Below are 23,671 nucleotides of genomic sequence, written 5' to 3'. Positions count from 1 at the left end.
ACCTTGTGAAGACACAGTGAGAGACGGCTGTCTGCAACCCAGGAAGAGAGCTCTCACGAGACACTAAACCTGGCAGCACCTTGACCCTGGACTTCCCAGCCTCCAGAATTATGAGAAGTAAATGTCTGTTGTTTAAACCACCCACTCTATGGTATTTTGTTATAGCAGCCCAAGCTGACTGAGATCCTGGGGGCTGTGGACTGGCCCAGGACACAGGTGTGCCTGGTGCCCGGGACAGAGAGAAATAAAGGGCACAGATGGGGATAGCCTACCAGCTGCCTGTCTTTGCTCCAGGGGGATGGGGTGGGCACTCCTTCCCAGGGGAGCCGGCTCCCTTTACCCTGATTTGCTGGTTAGGGTTAGGGGAGTGAAAAGAGGGATTCAGAGACTTGGGTAAAGGAGGGAGTAGCTTCTTCCCCAAGAAAACCAAGAATCCCTCTTCCCAGGGCAGCGGCTATCCTCCCAGTGCTCGAGGGTGGGGTGGGCGTGACAGTGGGGGAAGGGAAGTCTGAAGCCCCAGGGCAGGTGCCAAGCAGTCCAGGTCCACACACGTCTCCCGTGTGGGTGAAGCTGCAGGGGCTGGAAAACTCTCTGATGCCTCTGCTTTGAGCAGACTGGGGTGGCTCTACACGTTCCTCGACACAGGGGTTGTGGGAGAGCCGTCCCTCTGGAGGAGGCATGACTTGGATGTCAGGGACCATAGGAAGAGGTCTGAGGAGGGTCCCAGACCACTATGTCCTGGGCCCCAGAGGAAGCTGCCAAACTGACAAATCGGACTTTGTTAAAATTAAGACCATCCGCTCTGCAAAAGGCACTGCTAAGAGAATGAAAACACAAGCCATGGATTGGCAGAAAATATTCGCAAAACGCACATCCGATAAAGGACTGGTATCCAAAATATATAAAAACCTCTTAAAATTCAACAATAAGGAAACAACTCAATTAAAACATAGGCAAAACCACACCGTTGAAAGCAATTATACTGCAATAAAGATGTTAAAAAGAAAAAAAGGGCAAAGGATCTGAACAGACACCTCACCAAAGAAAATATACATATGGCAAATAATCACATGAAAAGACGCTCAACATCATAGTCTTTAGGGGACTGCAAGCTAAAACAACAATGAGGGGCTTCCCTGGTGGCGCAGTGGTTGAGAGTCCGCCTGCTGATGCAGGGGACGTGGGTTCGTGCCCCGGTCCGGGAAGATCCCACATGCCGCGGAGCGGCTGGGCCCGTGACCCATGGCCGCTGAGCCTGCGCATCCGGAGCCTGTGCTCCGCAACGGGAGAGGCCACAACTGTGAGAGGCCCGCGTACCGCAAAAAAACAAAAAACAAACAAAAAAAACACAATGAGATATCACTACACACCCATTAGAGTAGATAAAACCCATAGCACTGACAATACCTAATGCTACTAAGGATGTGGAGTTACAGGAACGCTCATTCATTGCTGGTGAGAATGAAAAAAGGGCCCAGCCACATTGGAGGACAGTTTGGCATTTAGAAAACAGAAAAACCTAAATATATTTGTACCACACGATCAAGCAATTGTGTTCCTTGGTATTTACCCAAATGAGTTGAAAACGTACATACGTCCGAACAAAAACCAGCACACAAATGTTTATGGCAGTTTTATTCAGAATTGCCAAAAAATGGTATCAACCAAGATGTCCTTCAGTAGGTGAACGAATAAACAAACTGTGGTACATCAATAAAATGAAACATTCGGCAAACAAAAAGAAATGAGCTATGAGACCACGAAGACATGGAGGAATCTTCAGTGCATATTGCTAAGTGAAAGAAGCCAATTTGAAAAAGCTACATACTGTATGGCTTCAACTATATGATATTCTGGAAAATTTGTAACTATGGAGACAGTAAAGAGATGATTGGCTGCCAGTCTACTTAAGAAAATAATGGTTTCAATTTCTTTAGTTATATTAGCCTATTTGGTATATCCATTTCTTCTGTCAGATGGGCAAACTGTATTTTTGAGAAATTTCTCCGTCTTATCCAAATTACCAAATGTATTGGTAAATCTATAATATCCCTTTATTACCCTTTTAGTGTGTATAGGATCTGTAGAGATGTCTTCTTTTTCATTCATGATATTGATAATTTGTTCTCTCTCTCATCAGTCTTGTTAGGGGGTTTTCAATTAGTATGTTGGTTTTCTAATTCATAGATTTCTGCTATTACACTTATTTCCTTCCTTCTACTTTCTTTAGGATTGATCTACTATTCTTTCTCTAGCTTTCTGAGGTGTAAATAACTGATTTTTAGCTTTTGCTCTATTATAAGATATGCTTTTTTTTTTTTTTTTTTTTTTTTTTGCCATACACGGGCCTCTCACCGTTGTGGCCTCTCCCGTTGCGGAGCAAGGCTCCGGACGCGCAGGCTCAGCGGCCATGGCTCACGGGCCCAGCCGCTCCGCGGCATGTGGGATCTTCCCAGACCGGGGCACGAACCCGTGTCCCCTGCATCGGCAGGCGGACTCTCAACCACTGCACCACCGGGGAAGCCCCGGATATGCTTTTTTATGGCAATAAATTTTCTCCTAATATTGCTTAAGCATCCTGAGAGTTTCAAAAACATATACTCATTATTAACCACTTCAATATATTTTCTAGTTTCCACTTTTCTTTCTTTCTTGACCCCTGGATTATTTAGAGATGTAGTGCCTGATTTACAAGCAGTTGGGATTTTCTAGTAAAATTTACCTTATTGATCGTTTAATTTCAATGTAGTCAGGGAATATACTCAGTTTGATTTCAATCACTTGAAATTTGATATTCTACTCGTACTTGAAAACAATGTGCATTCTATTTTTGTTGAGCACAGTGTTCTATTTCAAAGAGATCAAATTTGTTAATTGTGTTGTCCAGATCTTCTATAACTCTACTGATTTTTTTTTTTTTTTTGTCTATTTGTTCTATCAGCTACTGAGAGAAATGTGTTAAAGTCCTTCACTATGGTTGTGGAGATGTTAATTCTGTCAATTTTTGCTTTATAGTTTAAATTGATAAAATGTCCCTCTTCATCTTCTGTAATGCTTCTGACATTAAAATATTTGTCTGATATTGGTGTAACACCACCATCTTTTGGGGACATGTGTGCATGGTGTTATCCTTTCCATCCTTTTGCTTTCAGCCTTTCTGTGTTCTTACATTCAAAGCATTTCTCTTGTGAGCAGTGTATAATTTTTTAAAAATCATTGAACAATTGTAGGTATAGAATTCTAAGTTGACAGGTTTTGTTTTTTTTCTTTTCAGCACTTTAAATATGTCATTTCATTGTATCCTGGCTTCCATTGTTTCCGTAGAGAAGGGAGCTCTCAGTTTAGTTGTTGCTCCCTTGAAGATTAAGTGTATTTTTTTCCTCTGGCTGTCTTTAAGATTTTCTCATTACCTTTTATCCCTCAGAAGTTTGACAAGGAGGTACCTCTGTGTGTGTGTGTGTGTTTAAACTAAACTCCAGACTTCATTGGGATTTCAGCCGTTTTTCCATTAAGATTCTCTTTCTGTTTCAGGATCCCACATTGCACTTAGTTTTCAGGTTTCCTCGGTCTCCTTCAGTCTGTGAATTTTTCAGTCCTTCCTTGTATTTCATGACACTGGAGAGAGTGCTGGTCAGATTATCCTGTAGAATGTCCCCAAATCTGGGTTTGTCTGGCATTTTCCTCATTACTGGTCTTGGGTCACAGGGTTTTGGAAAGAGTATCAGAGGTGCAGTGCTCTTCTCATGTAGTTTTATTTTTCTCTTGTGTGAGGTTTCCTGAGCTTATTGACTCTGTGGGCTGATGTCCTTCATCGATTTTGGCCAACTGAATGTTGGCAGAAGAGATACTGTGCCAGTTCCAGGCTCAGGCCCTAGGAGGCATCACATGTCTCTGCTTACCCCTCCTATGCTAACACGCTGACCCAAGGTACCCGAGGAACCCATAGAGCTGACCTGAACCCAACCTGCAGCTTGGAGCCAAGCCACTCTGAGCGCCACCTGGGTCCCCAGATGTCCTGTAGATGTACGGGCAAGAATAAATGATCACAGCTGTAGTCCATCGAGCATTAGGTGTGCTTTCCTGTTTGCAACAGCTAGCTGATACAGAGCTGAAGTCTCTCACGGTTCCTTCTTCCCCCATCTCACGTGGTTGTGCTGGAAGCCTGGTGCTTACCTACTTCTCCCAGGTCACAGGTGTCCTCCACCATCCCTTCACCTCCTTTCCTCTCCCTACCTATGAGCCAAGTCTAATAACAGCCCCAGGTCCAGAGGGTCAGCAAGGATCTCACTTCCCTTCCTCTCGGCAGCACGATGAGGCTTACGCAGAAAACTTCGGCACAAGTGTATTTTTGATAGAGAGGAAAATTACAAAAAGATAAACAAAACAACCCCCCAAGAATCTTATTTCCACTCTATGTGAAGTGATTTACGTGAACTAGCCAGCTAGCGGGAAAATAACTGTAAGTCATTAAATCCAAGAGGAATCAAGTTTTATTTGACAATAATATTAAATTCCACTCGTCTATTCTTGAACAACTGTCAGACAACCAGCTCACACAACAAAAAACATTGAAGGTATATTGCCAACCACTGTCTGGCAACTGAAGCAAGGACAGATGGCCTTGACAGCAGAAGGGTGACCATATGTGGTCAGAGACGCTCTGTCCACTTCTCTCAAGTCCTGAGTACTCTGGGCTGGGCTTTCGTGGGCTCCTGGAAGCCCAGAACCTTTGGAGCAGATGAAGCCGGAGCAGGACGGGAAGGAGAGGTTCTGTGCGGAATACAATTGTCTCGCTTCCGTGGTTACTTTCTCCACCTCTACGAGTCCAAACCCCGGGCCCGGGCCCGCCCTCCGCCTGCCATCCTAGCCCACATCAGCTTCCAGTTTCTCAAACCACTGCAACCCCGTAGTTAAAACTTTGGGCTCTCATGTTGTATCAGCCGTCTTCCCCTCAGCTGTCCATCCTCTACTCCTCTGGGAACTTGCCCAGGCACAATGGTGCCAGTGAACTCTGGGGCTGGAAGATTTCCCACACAATGGAGTGAGGTGAGAAGTGGGGCACAGGGGCCAACCTGGGAGACGAGGAGGTGAAGGCACGTGTGCAACCCTCCTCTCACCCTGGCGAAGGCAATTCCTCCTTCAGAGGGTAGAACTTAGGGCTCCTTACCCCCTCGGTCTGGGTCCTGCCCCATCGGTGAATTGGAAAGGAGGGAATGAAGAGCATCGCGAGAACAGCGAGAGCATCCCCTCCCCACCCCCCGCCCGACACGTGAGTCAGGGCTGAAGGGGCGACGCCGCTGACCTTTACTGAGCACCTGCTATGAGCCTGCGGCTGAGCCAGGCGCTTTGCAGACAATTTTGTCTCAGCCTTTTAAGGAGGTCTTATAACCCCCCATCTTAGTGCTCAGGAAAGGGAGGCTCGGAGAAGCTAATTCACTTCCTTCTGGTCATTTAGCTAGAAGGTAACTGAGCCGCCACTGAATCTAAGCTCGTCCTGTCTCCCAAGGATCTCGATCCACAAAGAGGCTCCAGAGAGAGAGAAAGGGTGTGTGTGTGTGTGTGTGTGTGTGTGTGTGAGACAGGGGCGTGGGATGGGGGCGACGGCACTGAGGTCAGAAGAGTCGCATCTACGTTTCTACCACCTGAACCCCTGAGTAGGGGCACTGAAATTCCAGACTCCAAGGGCTCCCCAAGTCCCTGACAAAGTAAGGGGCGGGCCTGGCCAAGGGTCGGGGGAGGAGGCCTAAACCACACCCCAGAGCACCAGAGCCTCAGCTCTTTCCTCTAGAAAGGATCCTAGACCACACTAGAGGCCAGGGCCTTCAGAGGCCAGACCGCCCATCCTTCTCCTTTCTCCCTGAGGGATCTGAGGGGCTGTAGAGCCAGGCCCCTCCCCCTAATGCTTGTTTCTTTCCCAGAGCCGGGAGGCGCCATCAACCCCCTAATCCCTGCCCCCTGCCTGCTGCAGGGCCCACAGCGGGACCCTGACCCAGCACAGGGTCGTCCAGTTCTCCACGGGGAGTGAGGCCCTCCAAGAGGGAGGGGGCTCCGAGGAGGCTGCCCTCGGGCTTGCTGTCCAGGCCGGTGCCGGGCCGCTAGGGCAGAGCTCCACTGAAAGTCATGATGGGCAGACACAGCAGGGAGCAGAGGTCGGGTGCCGTCTGCGCCTGCAGGTAGGAGGGCCTCTGGGGTGGGGGGCAGAGGCTGCTCGTCTCCGGCTTGTAGCAGGGGGAGACCTCACACCTGTGGGGCAGGGCAGGTGTCAGGGCAGGCCTCCCACCCCTCCAGCTCCCTCCAGGCCTCTGGGTGGGTGCTGAAACAAAGCCGGGGGCCCCCGCTTTCCTACCTGACCACACTCTGCAGGATCTTCCTCTCGTCCTGGTCCAGGCACACGGCAAAGGGGCAGCCGTTAGAGCCGATAATCTGCACCTTGTCCACTTTGATCTGCGACATGCTAATCTAGAAGGAAGGCCCGGGTCACCCGGGAGCCCTGGCCCCAGAGCTGCCAGCCCTCGACAGCTTCTTCCCTTGGAACCGCCCGACTGGGTCCAGGGGGTGGGGCAGGAGCTCGGCTGCCAGCTCTCCAGGCGCGATGCGCGTGCAGGGGACTGGTCCCTCCATCGGGCCCTGCTTCCTCCCCAGCCTCTGCCCTTTCTTGAGTCTGGAAGGAGCAAGTGTCCTGGGAGGAGAAACCCCACTGTCCTCACCGTGACAGCCCGGGTTCCCTGACACAGAGGCCACTCCGCCTTGGACTCGGGGCTGCCCTGGAGGCCACCACGGAGCCCCACAGGTGTGCACCCTCCCACCCACAGGCCCCAGCACAGCCCTTGGACACCCCCCCATACACACGCACACACACGCACACGCCCAGTAAGTCTCCCGAGGGGATGACAGAGAGGAGAGGAAAGCTCTTACCTGGTTGAAGCCCTTCTTGGATTTAGGGTTCTGCCTTTTCACCACTTCTGTCAGGTTTAGCGTCAGGGCCTCCGTGCTGGAGTCTGAAGGGCAAGGGTGGCTCAGGCCAGGCTCAGGAACCCACCCCCCCTCCCCCTCCTCTCCTCCACCTTCCTGTCCCCCTCCCCTCCCCTCCCCTCCCCCTCCCCCTGCCCCCTCACCCAGGTCCTCCTGCTGCCGGCAGGCCTTGCTGAGGTTGACGGAGGTGCAGACCTTCTCCATGTTACTCCAGCGACTACGTCCACTGATGGCCCCCTGGGGAGGCAGCAAAGCCAGACCCTCTCAGCGGCATGCCCCCCGGTGCCTACTGCCTTCTCTTTGAAGAAGCGGCTCCAGACCGGCCAGCGACAGGGCGCCGCCTGCAGCCAGCACACCCAGGAAGCTCGCTCTCATTCACCCGAGCCTGCCAGCTTCTTCACCAAGAGCCCCTTGACCCCTATATAGACCTCACTGGCTCCAGGGAGGAGCATCAGGTCACTGGCTTGGTCCACAGGTCAGCCTGGTGACTGGGTTGTAGGGTACAAGTGCTGAGAACGTCTCAAGGGGTGGTCTGAGGATCTTCCGAACCCCGAGTGAGGGAGAGACAGGCTCACGGGCAGGGGGGGTCCCAGGCAGAGCTGGGCCGGAGCCCCCTCTTTGGGTCTTTGTCTGAATGTCTCTCTCATCAGGGACCTCCACGTTGCCAAACCCACAAGCACTCTCAAGTCCTCGGCTTGCCTGACCTTACAGGAGAATGCCATCCCGTCCACTCCTCCCCTCTCCTGGGCGTCCGTGGCGGCACGCTCCTGGCTTCCCCACCACCAGCCTGGCTGGGGCCTCTGTTTTGCGCGATCACCCTCCTCTGTCCCCATCACAGGACGCAGGTGTCAGGAGCTTCTCCTGGGGCCTCCGCTCTGTTATTCCTACTTTCTCCTTGAGGGAGCCTCACCCATGGCCCTTTCTCCATGGCCACCTACACACCCATCTCCACATTTCACCTCTGAGCTCAGGCCCACCCTCCCACTGCCTGTTCTGGTCTCTCCTTCCCTCTCGAACCCACTATGCCCCACACCCACTCCCCCACTGGAGCTGGGCTTCTTCTGAGAAAATGGTCCTGTCAGTCGCAGAAGGCTGAAATCCAGGAGTTGGAGCCTCTCCTTTTCTGATCCATCCCTAAGCCCTGCTGCTCGTGTGATTCACATATAACCCCCATTCCTTTCCTCCCTAGTGCAGGCTGCCCATGTTTCTCGCCTGGACAACCACGGGAGCCTCTGACTTGGCTTTCCCACACCCGCTGGGGTCCACTCTGATATTCCCCACAGAGCCACCACAGGGGGCTTCCAAACCTCAAATCTGATCCTGCCACACCCCAAACTGAAAGCCCTTCACAGGATACCCATTGCTCTTAGGACGAGGACAAAACTCCTCTCATTGAACCAAGGCCCTTGGCATTCCAGCCCTGCCCATTTCTTTAGCTTCACCTCATCATCCTTTCCCCCCACACTGTCTCTGCTCCAGCCCCTCTGGTCCTCCTACAGTGCCCTTTGATGTTCATGTTCTCTCTCACCACAGGGCCTTTGCACATGCTATTATCTCTACCTGGAGGGCACGTCTCTCTTCTTTTCCTACTTAACTCCTGGTTTTCTTTCCAACATTGACTCGATGGCCCTTCTTAAGGAACCTTGTCTAACTTTCCTCACTGGGTTGAACAATCCCCTAAGGGTTCTCACAGAACCCTTTACCTCTCCTTCATCTGTTCGTCACAGTTGTAATTATACATGTTGTGGCATCATCTAACCCCTCCAGGCTGTAAGAGCTTTGCTCCCTCTCGTGAACGCTCCTGTACCATGAACAACACCCGGAACACAGCACCCAGCGAGTGTCAGTGCCCCTGCCCACCTCCTCGGCCACTACATGGAAAGAATCCTATTGTCTCTATCCCACCAGCCCTTTTGTTGCCTTGTCATCACTTGCCACTCTTTAATATTACCTTGGGCACTTTTTTTTTTTTGCGGTACGCGGGCCTCTCACTGTTGTGGCCCCTCCCGTTGCGGAGCACAGGCTCCGGACGGGCAGGCCCAGCGGCCATGGCTCACGGGCCCAGCCGCTCCGCGGCACGTGGGACCCTCCCGGACCGGGGCACGAACCCGTGTCCCCTGCATTGGCAGGCGGACTCTCAACCACTGCGCCACCAGGGAAGCCCTACCTTGGGCACTTTTTGTTTCCTTGTTTATTGTCTGTCTCCCTCCTCGAGAGAAGTTAAGAGGGAGGGCCTGGCCCCGCACAGAACCTGACATGAGTAGGTGCTCAATAAATATCTTTCAAATTGCTGAGGGAGGGAGGGAGGCAGGGAAGAAGGTAGGAGGCTGCCCGTCCGGGAGGTAGGCCTGTCGTGGCCCAGAGCCGGGGTGTGCTCATGGGCTACCCCCCAGCTCCCCTCACACCAAACCTACTCCCAGACCCCCACCAAGCACAGCAGTCCCTGCCCTAGTCCCTCACTCTGCCCCATTCTCACCCCCAGCCCTGAGGCCAGGCCCCAGCGCTTCACAGAAGGGCTGAGCACGTTCAGCAGCGGGGAGAACCCCGGGGCGGGGGCAGCTTTGGAGGCAGAGCGGGAGAGGAAGGTCCACCGCCTCTCCTTCCCCCTTCTCTCAGCATCCAGGAGAGCCTGGGGAGCCTGCCGCGGCCTTCCAGCTTAAAGACCACCCGGGGAACACAGGAGGCTGGCTCTGGGGAGGCGGCATGGGGAGCAGATCCCAGAGGGGAGGGGCCAGCATCAGTCTCACCTTGCTGTAAATAATCTGTAGTGTTAGAGGGATGGCTTCCCGGTCACCATCGATGCCCAGTCGCTTGCTGCCAGGACCTGTGCCACACACAGACAGACCCTCTGCTCCTTCTAATTCCAGTGACCTTCACAGACCCTGTGCTCTGCCTCCCTGCCCGCTTCTCGTCCCTCCTGCCCCACCGCCCTGGGACCCCTCCTCCCCAGGGCCCCAGATCCCGGCCCACCTCCCTCTAGCTCTACCTCCAGGGGCCCCACCTCCTAGCGCCCTCTCGCCCCGCCACCCCAGGGTCCCCCTCTCCGGCGTGTCGCCCCCCAGCTCCGCCTCCACTGGGGCTCAGGCAGTGCCCACCCGAAGCCTTGATGGCGCGTGTGGCAGCAGAGTGACCCAGCTCCAGGGAGTGGATGAAGATCTCTGTCGTCTTCTCCCCGGTGATGAAGGTCAGCTGGAGAGGGCAGAAGCGTGGGCGTCAGCGTGGACCTCCAGGAGGGGCCCCCAGCACAGGCTCCTCCAGCACAGGGCTGCTGGCTGCCCGGGTGTGGGAGCAGCCCTGCAGCTAGTCTGGGGGAAGAGGTGGGGCCGGGCGGCAGGGCAGGCCTTACCTCGGTCTGATAGACCTGCAGCAGCACCGGCCGGGCAGCGAAGCGGCAGTAATAGAGCAGCATGTCCGCCAGGATGGGCAGCTGGGCAGGAGAGCCCTCCAGGGGCCGGGACTCAGCCTTCAGAGACTGCTGTGGGTTGGGAGGGCCGAGCCCGAGCCCGAGGGACAGGTGGACAGAGAGGGAGAGAGAAAGGGAGGATGAGAGGAAGAGAGACAGACATGCAGACACACAGAGGAGAGATCCCGAGGCAGACAGGGCCAGGGAGGGGCGCGGTGAGATGGGAGCAGGAAACAGAATGGTCAAGGGAGGACCCACAGCCTGGCCTCCGCCCCTCCCTCACTGGCCCATGGGCCTCCAGGGAGGCCCCAGCCAAGCTAGACAAAGCTGGGAGTTGAGGAAGGGAGCTGAAGCCTAAGGCAACTGGACCCTCTAGGGCCCCTCCCTCTCGGTGTGGTGACCCCTCCCTGGGCCCCCGAGCCCTGGGTTCAGCTCAGCCCTGCTTCCACCCACCCTCCTTGCTCGGTCCCAAGTGAGCCCTGGTCCTCCAGTGGGGCCGCCAAGCTGGATCCCCCAAGCTAGGACCTTCAAAGCGAGGCTGGGTGACCACAGACAGGGCCCTCCACCTGCACCCAGGAAAGGGGCCGCTTACCTGGCACAGGACTTCAGGGGGCAGGTGCATGAGGCCCAGCACGTTGCGCTCATACCAGGGGTCAAGCATGCCGAGGTAGTGGGAGATGTCATTGGTGCTTTCCTCCCAGGGGGCTGCACCCAGCTCCTGGGGCGGGGGCGAGAGTCATTCCCAGCCACCCGGACGCCTGCCACCCTAGCTTCGGGGCCCTGGGTGGCACCTGCAGCCCCACCCTGAGCTTCTCTGCGCCCTTGGAAAGGTCTGACAACTCTCAGTCCATGTCACACAGCAAAACGTGCCCCCGCCCACCGTCGGGCCAAGTGCAGGGCAGGGACCACGCCCGGGACGGAGGCCCAGGCAGGAGGCGGCGGCCCCTAAACACAGGGCAGCTGGTGACTTCCGACCAGCCCCCTTCCGGTGACTGGGGCCTGCTTACATCTCCTCGCTTTGCCGCCCTGCTGGGCCCAGGGCCGGGGACCTACCGCAGGGCCGGGGTGCCTCGGGGAGTCTGTGGGGAGCGGCGGCGTCTGGCTCCGAGGGGCTGGGCTGGCGCTGGCGCTGGGCCCGCAGCTCCGCTTCATGGGCACGTAGAAGAACTGAAGCTTGAAGAACCGTGTGAGGAGCGGACGGTTGCTCTCCAGCCGCCTGCCGAGAGGAAGATGGTGAGAAGGGAGGCCCTTGGTCCCTCCGGGAGCCCAGATGCCGCCAGCAGCACGCCGCCCCTGCTGCCCAGGGCAGACCGATGCCCCGTTTCGGCTCTCACCGCAGCTTGCTGTACGCCCGGGCCACCTTCCCCGAGATCCGATCAGAGCCGAAGACCACAACTCGCAGCGTGGAGGCCCCGGGGTCCTCGTCCCCGTTCAGGAAGGGGCAGCGGCGCTGGTGACGGGAGGCGGGGGCCAGGGCCCAGCCGGGCAGCTGGGAGCCGAGCTTGTGCTGGGGCAGGGAGCGGGAACGCTGGGCCCGGGACGGGGGCTGCGCCGGGCCAGCCAGGGGGCTGCAGGGGCTGCAGAGGCTGCCGGCCCGCCGCAGGGGCAGGGTGCCGTCCGGGCCACCCTCCGGGGTCCGGGAGTCCCTGCGCAGCACCAGCTGGCTGGTGCTCTTGAAGAGTTTATAGATCCTGTTGAACTGCCCGGGCCTGCGGTGGGCCCGGCGCTCCTGGCTGCCAGGCCTCTTGGGCCACTCGAACGAGCTGTCCTGGCTGTCTTCCACGTAGCCGCTGTCCACGCCATCAGAGAGGCCCGAGACAAAGGAGCTCAGCAGCCGGTGGGAGAGGCTGGGTCCCGAGGTCTGGGATGAGGCAAGGGACAGGGTGGAGTCGTGCAAGGCTGCCGAGCTGGTGGAGAGCAGCGAGTCCCTCTCGGCATCATGCCCCTCGGTTTCCACGTCCTCCTCGTCCCCCAGGATTCCTGGTTGGAGCAGCTCCTGTTCCTTGAGCAGGATCTCCTGCAGGATGTCTGCAGGGAAGCAAGGCGAGATGCCGTCTGGGTGTCCAAGCCCTTGGAACCCCTCTTGCACACCCTTGGGCGGGGTGACAGGCTGAGACAGAATGAACTTGGGGAGCAGAGGTTAGAAGGAGGGCAGAGGGCAGCCCAGTGCCCTGCCCCCTGCTCTGCTCAGAGCCTGCTCAGGTGGGAGGGCTGGCAGGGGGCTGGGGTGAGGGGCAGCTGCAGAGGAAGAGAGCCCGGGCAGTTTGGGGGGTGGGCACCACGAGGGCCCCAGCGGGCTGCTTACCGAAGCTGTCCTGGCTCCAGCTGTAGGTGTAGCACCTGGCGACAGGGATGGGGATGGTACGGAGCTTGCCAGGTTGTGCAGTGTCTGCAGGAATGAGGGAGGGAGGGGCAGGAGGTGAGGGCTGGGTAGAGGCCTTGAGATGGGCCAGCCCAGAACCCCCGTCTTGGAGGAGAGGCCAGAGTTGGGAGAGGACCGGTACAGGACACGCAGCCGGGTGGGCCGAGGCTGAGTTGGAAGCTGGGATGCCTGGCCCGCAGCCAGAGGGCTTCTCTCAAGCCCACCAGGTAGATGCCGTGCCCTTTTGTGAGCTGCACGAATGTGGCCCAGTCTCAGCCTCTGCGCCTCTGGTTCGAAAAGGAGAACCACGGCACCATCTCATCAGGCATCCCTTCTTCTATAATAGACGTTTCCCAGACCCACTGGGGCAAGGTGGGCCATGTGACTAAGGTGGCTCAAAGGGGTACGCTGTCTTCATTGTGAAAACGAAGCCCCTTGCCCTTGATCAGCACTCTTTTCCTCCTCCCCCAGGCTGCCCCAGTGGCGATCTTAGCAGCCCAACCCTAACCCTGCAGACGGGAACTGCACCCTCGGGGATGCTGGAGCCAGGAGATGTCAGAGAACCTGGGTCCCTGAATGATTATGTGAAACAGAAGCACCAGGCCGACCGGGGCTGCTCACCTGGGGGGCTACCAGGGCCACAGGGGGAAATGGGCCTCACCCCCCAGAGCCTCACCTAAGGCACCAAGGAAGCCGGCTTTCTCCCCCACCGCCTGCAGCTTGGTCCTGAGCCACTGCCGGGCCTCAGCTGCATCCCCGATGCCAGATGCCAGTTCCTGTGCTTCGGCCGTCTCCGTGAAGATGTCCTCGAGCTCTGCCAGGGTCTTGGACTGAAACCCAGGGGGAGGCAGGCTTGCTCCCGAACCACGGCTCGGCCGCCCGACTTCTCGAGCTCCCGGTGACCAGTCCGTCCCCAGCCTCATCGCCTGCCACCACCCACGGCTGAGCAGGGAGCCAGGCCTCCCACTCAGTCCCTATTCTCCAGAAGTGGTCAGAAAGAAAGGCCCAGAGCCAGAGCCCTGCAGAGTTGGGAGGGACTTCAGAGCTCACCGCTGTGGCCCAGAGACGGGAGGGCGCTGCCCAGGGCCACACAGCTGACCTGTCACAGAGTTCGGACTAGACCCCAGGGCTTCCAGCTTCAGTCTAAAGCTCAGTCCTGTACCACCCAGCCCACGCTGGATTCGGAGGCTCTGTGTCCAGCCCCACTGTCTAGGGTGCCACCCACCTGGGTTAGGACCCGGCACAATAGAAACCTCTCAATCAATGAGGCCAGCCCTCCAGTGACTTCCCCGCCATGTCACTCGGGGCGAGGGAGGCCAATGGACCCGGGCCGCGGAGAGGGACCAGAGAGAGGACCCTGCCTTTGCAGAGAGGTGCTCTGCCGGGAGGGGGCGGTGCTGAGCCCAGGGTCCCAGACACACACCTGCAGCTGGCGGTGCAGACCTGGGAGGTCGCAGTGGGCCCCAAAGGTGGCCTGGAAGGCGTGCAGGAGCAGGGTGGTGTAGGCGCTGTGCGGGGAGTGCCCAGGCGTGCTCAGCTTGTCGGCCACGGTGAGGAACTCGGCCTGCACCTCCACCGGGTTCAGCAACAGTACGGTGCTGGGGGACACAGAGGACCGGCCATGGGTACTGGGTGCGGGGGCGGGGAAGGGCAGCCACAGAGCCCACGTGGGCCCGGAGGCCAGGAGAGAGGCTGAGGGCTCAGGGGTCCCAGTTCCAAGGGGAAAGCTTATGATCTACTTTTGAGTAGTTTTCAGCTGGGGTCTTCAAAGACCTTTTAAAAATTGAACTCGGGACTTCCCTGGCGGTCCAGTGGTTAAGACTTCTCCTCCCAGTGCAGGGGGTGAGGGTTCGATCCCTGGTCAGGGAGCTAAGATCCCACATGCCTTGAGGCCAAAACCCGTCCCCCCCAAAAAAAACCCCACAGAAGTAATACTGTAACAAATTCAATAAAGACTTTAAACATGGTCACATCAAAAAAATCTTAAAAAACGGAACCCAATTTTCACAAATAAATTCTACCTTAATTTTTACATAAAACATTTTTCCTACAGGATATTTTAACAGATGCAAGATGACGCAGAAAAGGATTGTATTTTAGGTGAGCTGACTGGAAGTCAGGCGGTCATTTTGGGAGGGGACAGCGGGACAGCCACATGCCGTCGTGTGGTGTGGCCTGAAATTTCAGCCCGAGCCCTGCTCCTCAAGCCAAGGGTCGGGGTGTGGGGTGGCATCTGCCAGGAGGAAGGAGAGCGAAGTCAGGGCTGCATCTGATTCCTCTGCTTACAGGGGATGCCCTTTCTAACTTGCCAAAGCCCTCATGCAGGCCAGCATCGGGCTGGGGGAGGGAGTGTGCATCCAGCCACGCCCCACCCCCGCCTCCTCTTCCCCTGGACCCTGGGCTCCCTTTTGATCCCAGTGTTTAAATGTCTTCATCATGGACAATTTCAAACATACACAAATGTTAACAGAATCGTGAACCCCGAGGATCCATCACTCAGTTAACAGTTAACATACGTCTGTTCGCATTTCACCCCGGCCAACCCCCGATCACTGCATTTTCTCAAAGGTATTCCAGCCATCGCGGTATTATACCTGTAAAGGCTTTTAGTATGAACTGCTCACACTTGCTCGCGTTCTCTCACGAATCTGTGCTGTGTTTAAACCCAGTGCCAAGAAGCACCAGGCAGGCGGCCTTCCTGCCAGTGTCTGTGGACAGAGGTCCCAGAGCCGGCCCTGTGGCCAGGGCTCAAGAATGGGACCAGGCTCTGTCAGAGTTCCCAGGGTTTAGGGAGGATCTCATTTTGATTTCTCTATTTGTAAGAAAAAGGGATCGGGCTCAAGTAAACGGTCCCTCACTGAGCCCTCCTCCTTCACCGACTGCTGCATCATCCCCTCATGGACATGCATTGAGCTCCACTGTATACAGGACCAGGCCAGCCACACCCGGGCCCTCACCACTCGCACCTCCTCTGCACGCCTGTTCCCAACCTATAGAAAACCAAAGTGAGACCGACTCTCTGCTCGTAGCTCTTTCTACGAACCTGTCCGTGCCTCAGTTTCCTGATCCAATAAATACCTTTCTCGCAGGGTTAACAAAAGGCCTGTATGATGGAGTGATGCCTGCAACAGTGCCCGGGGTTCAGGAAGTACCTAGAAGGGCGTTGGCGATAATCCACCGTTCACCTGCCTCAGGCCTCTGGCAGGGTCCTGCTTACTTACTAGGCCAACATTTACAAGACATTTTTTATGCCCTTTCTGTCTCTCTCAAAATCTACCACTAGCTTTTCTGTTTGTTTTTACGGAGAAGGAACTCAACTAACGTTTGCTCAGTGTATGTGCTGTGAAACCCTCAGACTGAGGATGGGCGGGGGGGTGACTAGAACTTCTGAGCTGGTGGAGGCTGGGGTCTTCAGGCACCCACGTGCTTGGAGGCTTGCCGGAGGGTCCTTGGAATGGAGGCTTCCTCTCTAATGCTTTTCCAACAGGCGGGGACCCAAGAGTGGGTAACAAAATCACTTCAGGGATTCACAACCAGAACAGCCTTTTAAGTGAAATGGACTAGAAGAGATCAGAGCTCATCCTTGGGAGAAGGTGACTTTCATTTCCTAAAACTTGTCTCAGCTCTGTGTGTGTGGTGTGTGTGTGTGTGTGTGTGTGTATGTACACCAGGCTTTCATATAAAATGCATTTTTTATTGTAGGTCCCAGTCAAAATGTTTGGAAAAACGCTCTTTTACTAACAGGCAGAAAGACATTATGGAAAGAGCCTCGGCTTTTGAGGAAGTCTAAGGCTCAAATCCTGACTCAGACACTTACTATCTGAGTGTCCTTGGGGAAGTTACTCGGCCTCTCTGACCTTCAGTTTCCTCATCTGAAAATTGGGGGTAAAGTAAGGTAATGTATGTTCGCTCAGCACCTGGCACAATCAAGGCAGGTGTTTTTGTTTTGTTTTGTTTTGTTTTGTTTTGTTTTGTGGTACGCGGGCCTCTCACTGTTGCAGCCTCTCCCATGGCGGAGCACAGGCTCCAGACGCGCAGGCTCAGCGGCCATGGCTCACGGGCCCAGCCGCTCCACAGCATGTGGGATCTTCCCGGACCGGGGCGCGAACCCGTGTCCCCTGCATCGGCAGGCGGACTCTCAACCACTGCGCCACCAGGGAAGCCCAAGGCAGGTGGTTTTAAACTTTTCTTTTTTTTTTTTTTTTTTAAAGTCTCAGACCCAATTAGGAATCTGATGAAAGACCCTTAGCCCTGAAAAAAGAGGCTGTGCACAAAACATGACCCCACCCTCCAAACTCCTCCCTCCCCAAGAGCACTCACACAGTGGAGCTGCGATGACTCCTAGTGGACAGGCCCTGCTCGGCCCTCACCAGTCGCTGGTAGGAGATTCCTGTGGCCAAAAGAACAAACACAAAAGAACAGCTCACGGACTTACCTGTTCCTTCAGCAGCCATGGCCCTGCGCCTCGCAGGAGCGTGGCACTGGAGAATCTGGCTGGGAGTTCCCAGATGAGGGTCAGGACAAGGGGCAGATTAGGCCCATTGCCACCAGGGTCTTAACTGTCTGATTCCCAGGCCCCACCCGCCCTGCAAAGCTTCACTCTTCAGAGACTGCGGGGCAGGGCACCCTGGGAGGAGACCGAGGCCCCTGAAGCGGCCGGGTCTCCTGCTGTCCAGCTGGTCCTGGTTCCGTCCCCGCAGACCCTGTCCCGGGTGACCTCCTGCAGTGGGTGTGCCAGGCACCCCTCAGCTCAGCCTCAGCTCCGGCCAGCCCCCAGCCTCCCCCTCGGCCTCCCAGCCCCGCTTCCCACATGCTCTCGGGGGGCCCTCAGGGACCCGTGGTCCTGCCTGGCGCTGTCCCTCTCTAGGGCTGAGCCTCTGCACCAAAGACCCCCTCCCTGCCTTCCTCTCTGGCCTCATCCACCTCTCTGTCACCTCTGATTCAAACGTGCTGAGAAGAAACTAGCCAGAGTTTTCCCTTTTTCCCTGCAACTTGACTCAATTCTGTAGCTGGAAAAGTACGTATTCAGTTCTGCATCAGTTACGGTGAGGCTGTTACACAATGGCTTGCGCTCCTCACTGATGAGGCTGGGATTCAGGGGGGCAGGCAGCCTCCTTGTTAGAGCCTGGACATCGTCACAGGGGCCCTGCCGGGTGTGGACCGGGGTGTGAGCTGGGAGCAGAAAGGCTGCCCCTCGGAGGAGTGAAAGCCAAGACTGGGGTTAGAGATGGCTGTGAACAGAAGGGCCGTGTCTTTTGTTTAGTAAATGGCCGAACATTTCCAATTTATAGTATTCCAACTTAGGGCCTAATTGCTTTGCTTTGGGGGCCTTTCACCTGGTGTGTCTTCCATGTACTTGTCACATGTTTAGATGTTAAGGTTACGTCTATTTTGACAGGAAAGTCCCTGAAACAGGGATTACTATGAGGACTCAGGACGCCATCTGGTGGCCGCTCACAGACACGAGAGAGAAAAGTCCCCTCGTGGCCCCTTCAACGCCCAACAAAGTGCTGCAGGAGTGTCCCCCGCACCCCAGGTCTCCCTGCCCCCCCAATCTACCCGACCCCCAAAACACACAGAGAGCAAAGTCTTCTCTCGACCCGTCACACTTTTCTTTTACCAGCTAATGGTTTCAACGGGTAACGCACGCCCTGCTGACCCGCTGCCGGCCCCGCCCCATTTCTGACCCTTGTAAACGCAGACCTGGCCGGGGCCACACCCCCGGGGGTACTGTTGACCACTTTCTCCTTGAAACCTGCTCTTCTCTTTAGTCTCCATGACGAGGAACATCCTCTAACATCCTCTATCTCTCCACCTGCGTATCTTAGGATGCTTTAATGGTCTCATTTGGGGATTATGGCATCATTAGCGCTGGGAGCTGCTGTTTGCTTGATTTTGTGGTATTAGTGGGGGACCCAGAGGGCGTTGTTTCCAGAGCTGGTGGGCCGGTGCCGAACAGCCCGGATTCCAGCAGCATCAGCTGAAACTCTCTACCCCTCTCCCAGAGACACCCATCAAATTCCCCCCTCCTTGGCTTCTCTCTCTCTTTTTTTTTTTTTTGCGGTACGCGGGCCTCTCACTGCTGTGGCCTCTCCCGTTGCGGAGCACAGGCTCCGGACGCGCAGGCCCACCGGCCATGGCTCACGGGCCCAGCCGCTCCACGGCATGCGGGATCCTCCCGGACCGGGGCACGAACCCGCGTCCCCTGCATCGGCAGGCGGACCCTCAACCACTGCGCCACCAGGGAAGCCCCCCTTGGCTTCTCTTGATAACGGACCTCCACTTATTGGGGACCCTCAGGGCACTGGGCGCCTCTCCCCCTTTGACCTTCACTCCTCCTGCCCTGGGCATCTCGGCAGACGGGAACACTTTTCTGGGACTGGCTTTCTTAGACCAAGGCTGGCCCAAGGGCTGAACCAAAAACCCACCTGGGCAGTTCCGTGTCAGGTCCTAATACGTAGGAAATGGAAAGGGCCCCCTCATGCGGGCGAGGGATGGGTCCTGGCAGTTGGGAGCCGATGGTGGGCAGCCACGGTGAAGTTCAAACGCCTTGCCCAGGCACGTGAGCCCCTCTGTAACTGAGCTTTGTTTACCCTCCTGAGCTTCCCCTCTTTTTAATTTTTAAAATTGTTTTATCTATTTTATTTTTGATGGAAGTACAGTTGATTTACAATGTTCTGTTAGTTTCAGTTGTACACAACGTTGTGTTGTGTACAGCGAAGTGATTCAATTATATATATATGTATATATATACCTAGTCTTTTTCAGATTCTTCTCCATTACAGGTTATTACAAGATATTGACTATGGTTCCCTGTGCTACGCAGTAGGTCCTTGTTATTTAACTAGTTTATATATAGTAGTGTGTATCCGTTAATCCCAAACCCCTAACTTATCCCTCCCCCCCGTCCCTTTTTTAAAGTGGTGACTAGAAATGGCCATTCTGCACAGGACAGCTGACTAGGAAGACAGAGGATGCGTGACAATCACCCTGGTGCCACAGAGTAGGAACTGGTACCACATTAACGACACTCTTACAGAACGTCCACGCTGAGGGCATGACACGGTGCCTGGGCATCCGTGCGGCGGGCAACAAGAACGTTGTCCGGGTTTGCTGGCTGTCTTCCCCTGAGAAGGTGAGCGCCACGATTCCACAGAGTCCTCAGGGCTAGCACGAGACAGGAGAGGCCCCGCCTTAGCTGCATGTCAGTCCCAGCAGGAGACGATGCTGTGTTCCTCTCCCGACCCACATTGGACCCTGACATAAACCCGCCCAACAGCTGGCTTCCTCTTATGCTTTCCTCCCTTCTGGGGTCCCCTGGTCAGCAGTTTCCTGACCTTCATCTCTGTGACGGGCCGGGGTTCTAGAGAGTCTGTGGGAATCGGGGACTCAGGCCATGAGGCCTCAGCAGGCCCTGGGCAGGAAGGTGAGGCACGGCCTCAGGTGTGAATAAATCCAGGGTGGGGAGGATGTGGAGGGTGGGAAGGGGTGTGGCCTGAGCCAGGTCAGGAAGGCGAGAGGAAAACACACGGGAAGAAAACCACTGGGCAGAACTACACGCACGCAGGGGGGGATTTGGTTCTTGGCATAAATAGGCCAATGTAAAAAAAAAAAAAAAAAAAAAAAACATATGCTGCAGTGACCCCCCGGAACAGCCCGTGGGATGGACGAGGCCTCAGCCTGGCACAATCTCCAGGCCTGGGGGTGGGGGAGGCGAGGCCTGCCGCCCCAGCCCTCTCAGCACCCTGCTTATAGTCACCCAGCAGGACCAGTCCAGGTCTTCCAGCCCCTCTTACTAGTAAGTCACACGTGGTAGGCTTCTGGGCATCTACCCAACACCCACCCCCTTCTTCACCAACGGGACACGGGGCAATGTGCCCGGCTGATAACTCACATTTCTCAACCTCCCTTGCAGAAGGAGTTGGGTGGTGCCTCTGGAAGACCCCTCTTTGCAACCCCCCCTCACTTCTTCCTTTCTGTTAACTGGAATGGGGGCATGACGGCCAGAGCTCCAGCAGCCATCTTAGACCATGAAGTGACTTGAGGACGATGTTTCCTGCTAAGGATGGTGGAGCAGAAAGATGGGTGGAGGCCGGTCCAGAATGTTCGTGGGACCACTGTGTCAACCCTGGACTGCCTTCTTCCAGATTTTTTTTAATGTAAGAGAAAAACAAACCCTTATGAGTTTAAGCCACTGTTACTGTGGGCTGTTATAGGCAGCTGGCTAAGTCCTAACCAACCACAGCCTGTGATTTCTGGAAGAGGTGCCCTCCACTCTTTTCCTCAAAGCTCCCCGTGATATTGCGATACGATAAGAAACATATATGTGGTCTTCACCCCAGTTCCTCAGACAGAGCTCCTAAAGCTTGTTTTCCTGAGGAAAGTGAGTGATGATGACGAGTGAGAGGAGTGTCTTTTGTTATTCACCACGAGCCCCCTTAAACCAGACCTGAGTTTATGCCAATGAGGTAGCACTTGGTGGGCCCCGAGGTAGCTTCTAGATGGGGGCTGGTTGCCTGAAGGAGCCAACCACATGATTGCCTTCCCCTCCTCCCTCCAGGAGGAGCTGGAGGCTGAGTTAACCAGCAATGGCCAAGAGTTAATTGATCATGCCTCTATAATAGAACCTCCATAAAAACCTCAAGCTATGGGGTTGGGAGGGCTTCTGGGTAGGTGAGTGCATCCATGTGCCATGAGGGTCATGCACCCCAACACCACAGGGACAGAAGCCCCTACACTCGTGACCCTTCCGGACCTCGCCCTATGTACTTCTTCATCTGGCTATCCATCTGTATCTTTTATCATATCCTTTATAACAAATCAGTCAGTGGAACTAAAGTGCTTTCCTGAGCTCTGTGAGCCATTCTAGCAAATTAAAGAACCTGAGGAGGAGGTCATGGGAATCCCCAATTTATAGCTGGACAGTCAGAAGTAAGGGACTTGGCATCTGAAATGGGGGTGGTCTGTGGCACTGAGCCCTCAGCCTGTACGGTCTGCCAGACTCCAGGTAGTTTGGGTCGGAACTGAACTGAATTGCTGGATACCCATCTGGGGCCTGGAGAGCTGGAGAACCGTTTGGTGGGTGGGGGAACCCCACGCATCTGGTGTCAGAGTGTTCGTTCTGTAACGACGGCACAGAGGCCCACCTACAGCCCATGACGTTTGACGTTCTTTCAAGGGGTGTAAACCTTTCATTCCATAATCACAGATAAAAGGTATAAAATGCAAATTCTTTGATCAATCATGTCCCAGAGAAACATACTGCCACTGAAGAACATTCAGAATTCACCTGCCACCAGCTAAGAGACAAAACTGACTAATCCAGGTTTGTTCCTGCTTTGAAAGGAGGTCAAAGGGTGGGCACCTGCTCAGTGAAAAGGAAAAAGGGCAGGAGAAGTTGCCCAAGCGGGGAGAGTGCTCACCAGCTGGGACCGCCCAGGGCCTTTCATCACACACAGTCCCCTGCCTATGCCTCTTGGTAGAAACAGCTTCATGCGAACATGAGAATGTGGTGTTTGGAGTCAAAGACTATGGTTTCTGGAGTCAAATGGACATGAGTTCAAGTGGTAGAACTCTTGTTAGCTATGTGACCATGGGCCAGCTAAATTGTCTGGCCTTCGGTTTCATCGCCTGAAAGGTGGGAATAATAGTAACTCCTCAGCGGGATGCTCTGAGGATAGATGACACTGACCCTTAGCGGTGCTGAATGCACTGTCGGCCCTCAGTGAAGGCAACCAACGCCGTCACTACCATCAACACCATCATCCTCTTCCTCAACATCCCCATCACACCCTCCTCCTCGGCGTCGACACCACCGTCACCAACAATTGCAGCCCTATTTCTTTAACTTGAAATGTAGTCGGTTTACAATGTGGTGTTAGTTTCAGGTGTACAGCAAAGTGATTTGGATTCTTTTCCATTATAGGTGATTACAATATACTGAATACGGTTCCACGTGCTACACAGTAGATCCTTGTTGTTTATTTTATAGATAGTAGTTTGTATCTGCTAACTCCAAACTCCTAATTTATCCCTCCCCACCCCCCTCCCCTTTGGGAACCATAAGTTTGTTTTCTATGTCTGTGGGTCCGTTTCTGTTTTGTAAATAAGTTCATTTGTATCATTTTTTTAGATTCCACATAGAAGCGAGATCCTGTGATATTGGTGTTTGTCTGACTCACTTAGTATGATAATCTCTAGGTGCACTCATGTTGCTGCAAATGGCATTATTTCTTTCTTTTTTATAGCTGAGTAATATTCCAGTGTGTGTGTGTGTGTGTGTGTGTGTGTGTGTCACATCTTCTTTAGCCATTCATCTGTTGATGGACACTTGGGTTGCTTCCGTGTCTCGGCTACTGTAAATAGAGCTACTATGAACGCAGTCCTACTTTTGCCAAGGAGGCTCAGAGAACTTATGTAACCTGTCCAAGGTCATCAGCTAGTAAGTGACAAAGCACAGGTCTTTGTTATCCGAAAGCCCATGTTCCTTCTCTCGCATTTGACTTTATAGCTAAAGCAAGAGCCATCAAACTTTTCTGGGTCTCGGTTGTCTCACGCACAAAATGGGAGTAATGTTGCTTTTCCCTCTTACTCCACAGGGCTGTGGTCTGGGTGAGATACAATCATGGAGGTTTGGGTGCTTTGAAAACTGCAGAGAGACTCACACATATGATGCTCACTGTCTCCCCTCAGGATGACAGACTTCTCTGCAGACAAGTGTTAGGACCTGCACAGCTGTGTGGGCATAGAGTAAATACTCAACAAACATATGGGCTGAACCCAAGAGGGGTGTGGCGGGCAGGACCCAGAAGCACTGACGTGAGGTTTCCTGCCACCCCCAGATGGAGGCAGTAGGCGACCCTACTTGGGGTGGAGTCAGGAAGAAGGGGGAGGCCCTCAGGCTTGATAACCTGCCCGCTTCCTCTGCCACCCAG

The 23,671-nt window shown here is 54.9% G+C and overlaps 1 protein-coding gene across 3 annotated transcripts in view; it reads right to left on the bottom strand.

The window, feature by feature from the left end:
• Positions 1–4,472: 4,472 nt before the first annotated feature.
• PIK3R5 (phosphoinositide-3-kinase regulatory subunit 5) overlaps positions 4,473–23,671 on the bottom strand; it is a 73,096-nt gene continuing 53,897 nt past the window's right edge. For 2 of the 3 annotated variants that reach the window (XM_089900357.1, XM_022596179.3), the window contains 14 exons: positions 17,058–17,127; positions 14,161–14,335; positions 13,414–13,567; positions 12,681–12,764; positions 11,710–12,403; positions 11,429–11,591; positions 10,968–11,093; positions 10,319–10,447; positions 10,068–10,161; positions 9,720–9,796; positions 7,116–7,209; positions 6,916–6,998; positions 6,347–6,459; positions 4,473–6,243 (listed from right to left, as the gene is read on the bottom strand). In XM_089900357.1, coding sequence (XP_089756483.1) covers positions 6,096–6,243; positions 6,347–6,459; positions 6,916–6,998; positions 7,116–7,209; positions 9,720–9,796; positions 10,068–10,161; positions 10,319–10,447; positions 10,968–11,093; positions 11,429–11,591; positions 11,710–12,403; positions 12,681–12,764; positions 13,414–13,567; positions 14,161–14,335; positions 17,058–17,127 — 2,204 coding nt within the window. In that variant the 3' untranslated portion in view covers positions 4,473–6,095. The remainder of the gene's footprint in view (positions 6,244–6,346; positions 6,460–6,915; positions 6,999–7,115; positions 7,210–9,719; positions 9,797–10,067; positions 10,162–10,318; positions 10,448–10,967; positions 11,094–11,428; positions 11,592–11,709; positions 12,404–12,680; positions 12,765–13,413; positions 13,568–14,160; positions 14,336–17,057; positions 17,128–23,671) is intronic. The other variant, XM_022596180.3, reaches the window with a different exon arrangement.

This window comes from Delphinapterus leucas, chromosome 19, assembly GCF_059928025.1.
Source record: "Delphinapterus leucas isolate spDelLeu-1000000601 "Yukka" chromosome 19, BTC_Dleu_Yukka2, whole genome shotgun sequence".
Classification (NCBI taxonomy): Eukaryota; Metazoa; Chordata; class Mammalia; order Artiodactyla; family Monodontidae; genus Delphinapterus; species Delphinapterus leucas.
The sequence above is the reverse complement of the archived record's forward strand: the minus strand, read 5'-3'. Positions and strand labels throughout refer to the sequence as shown.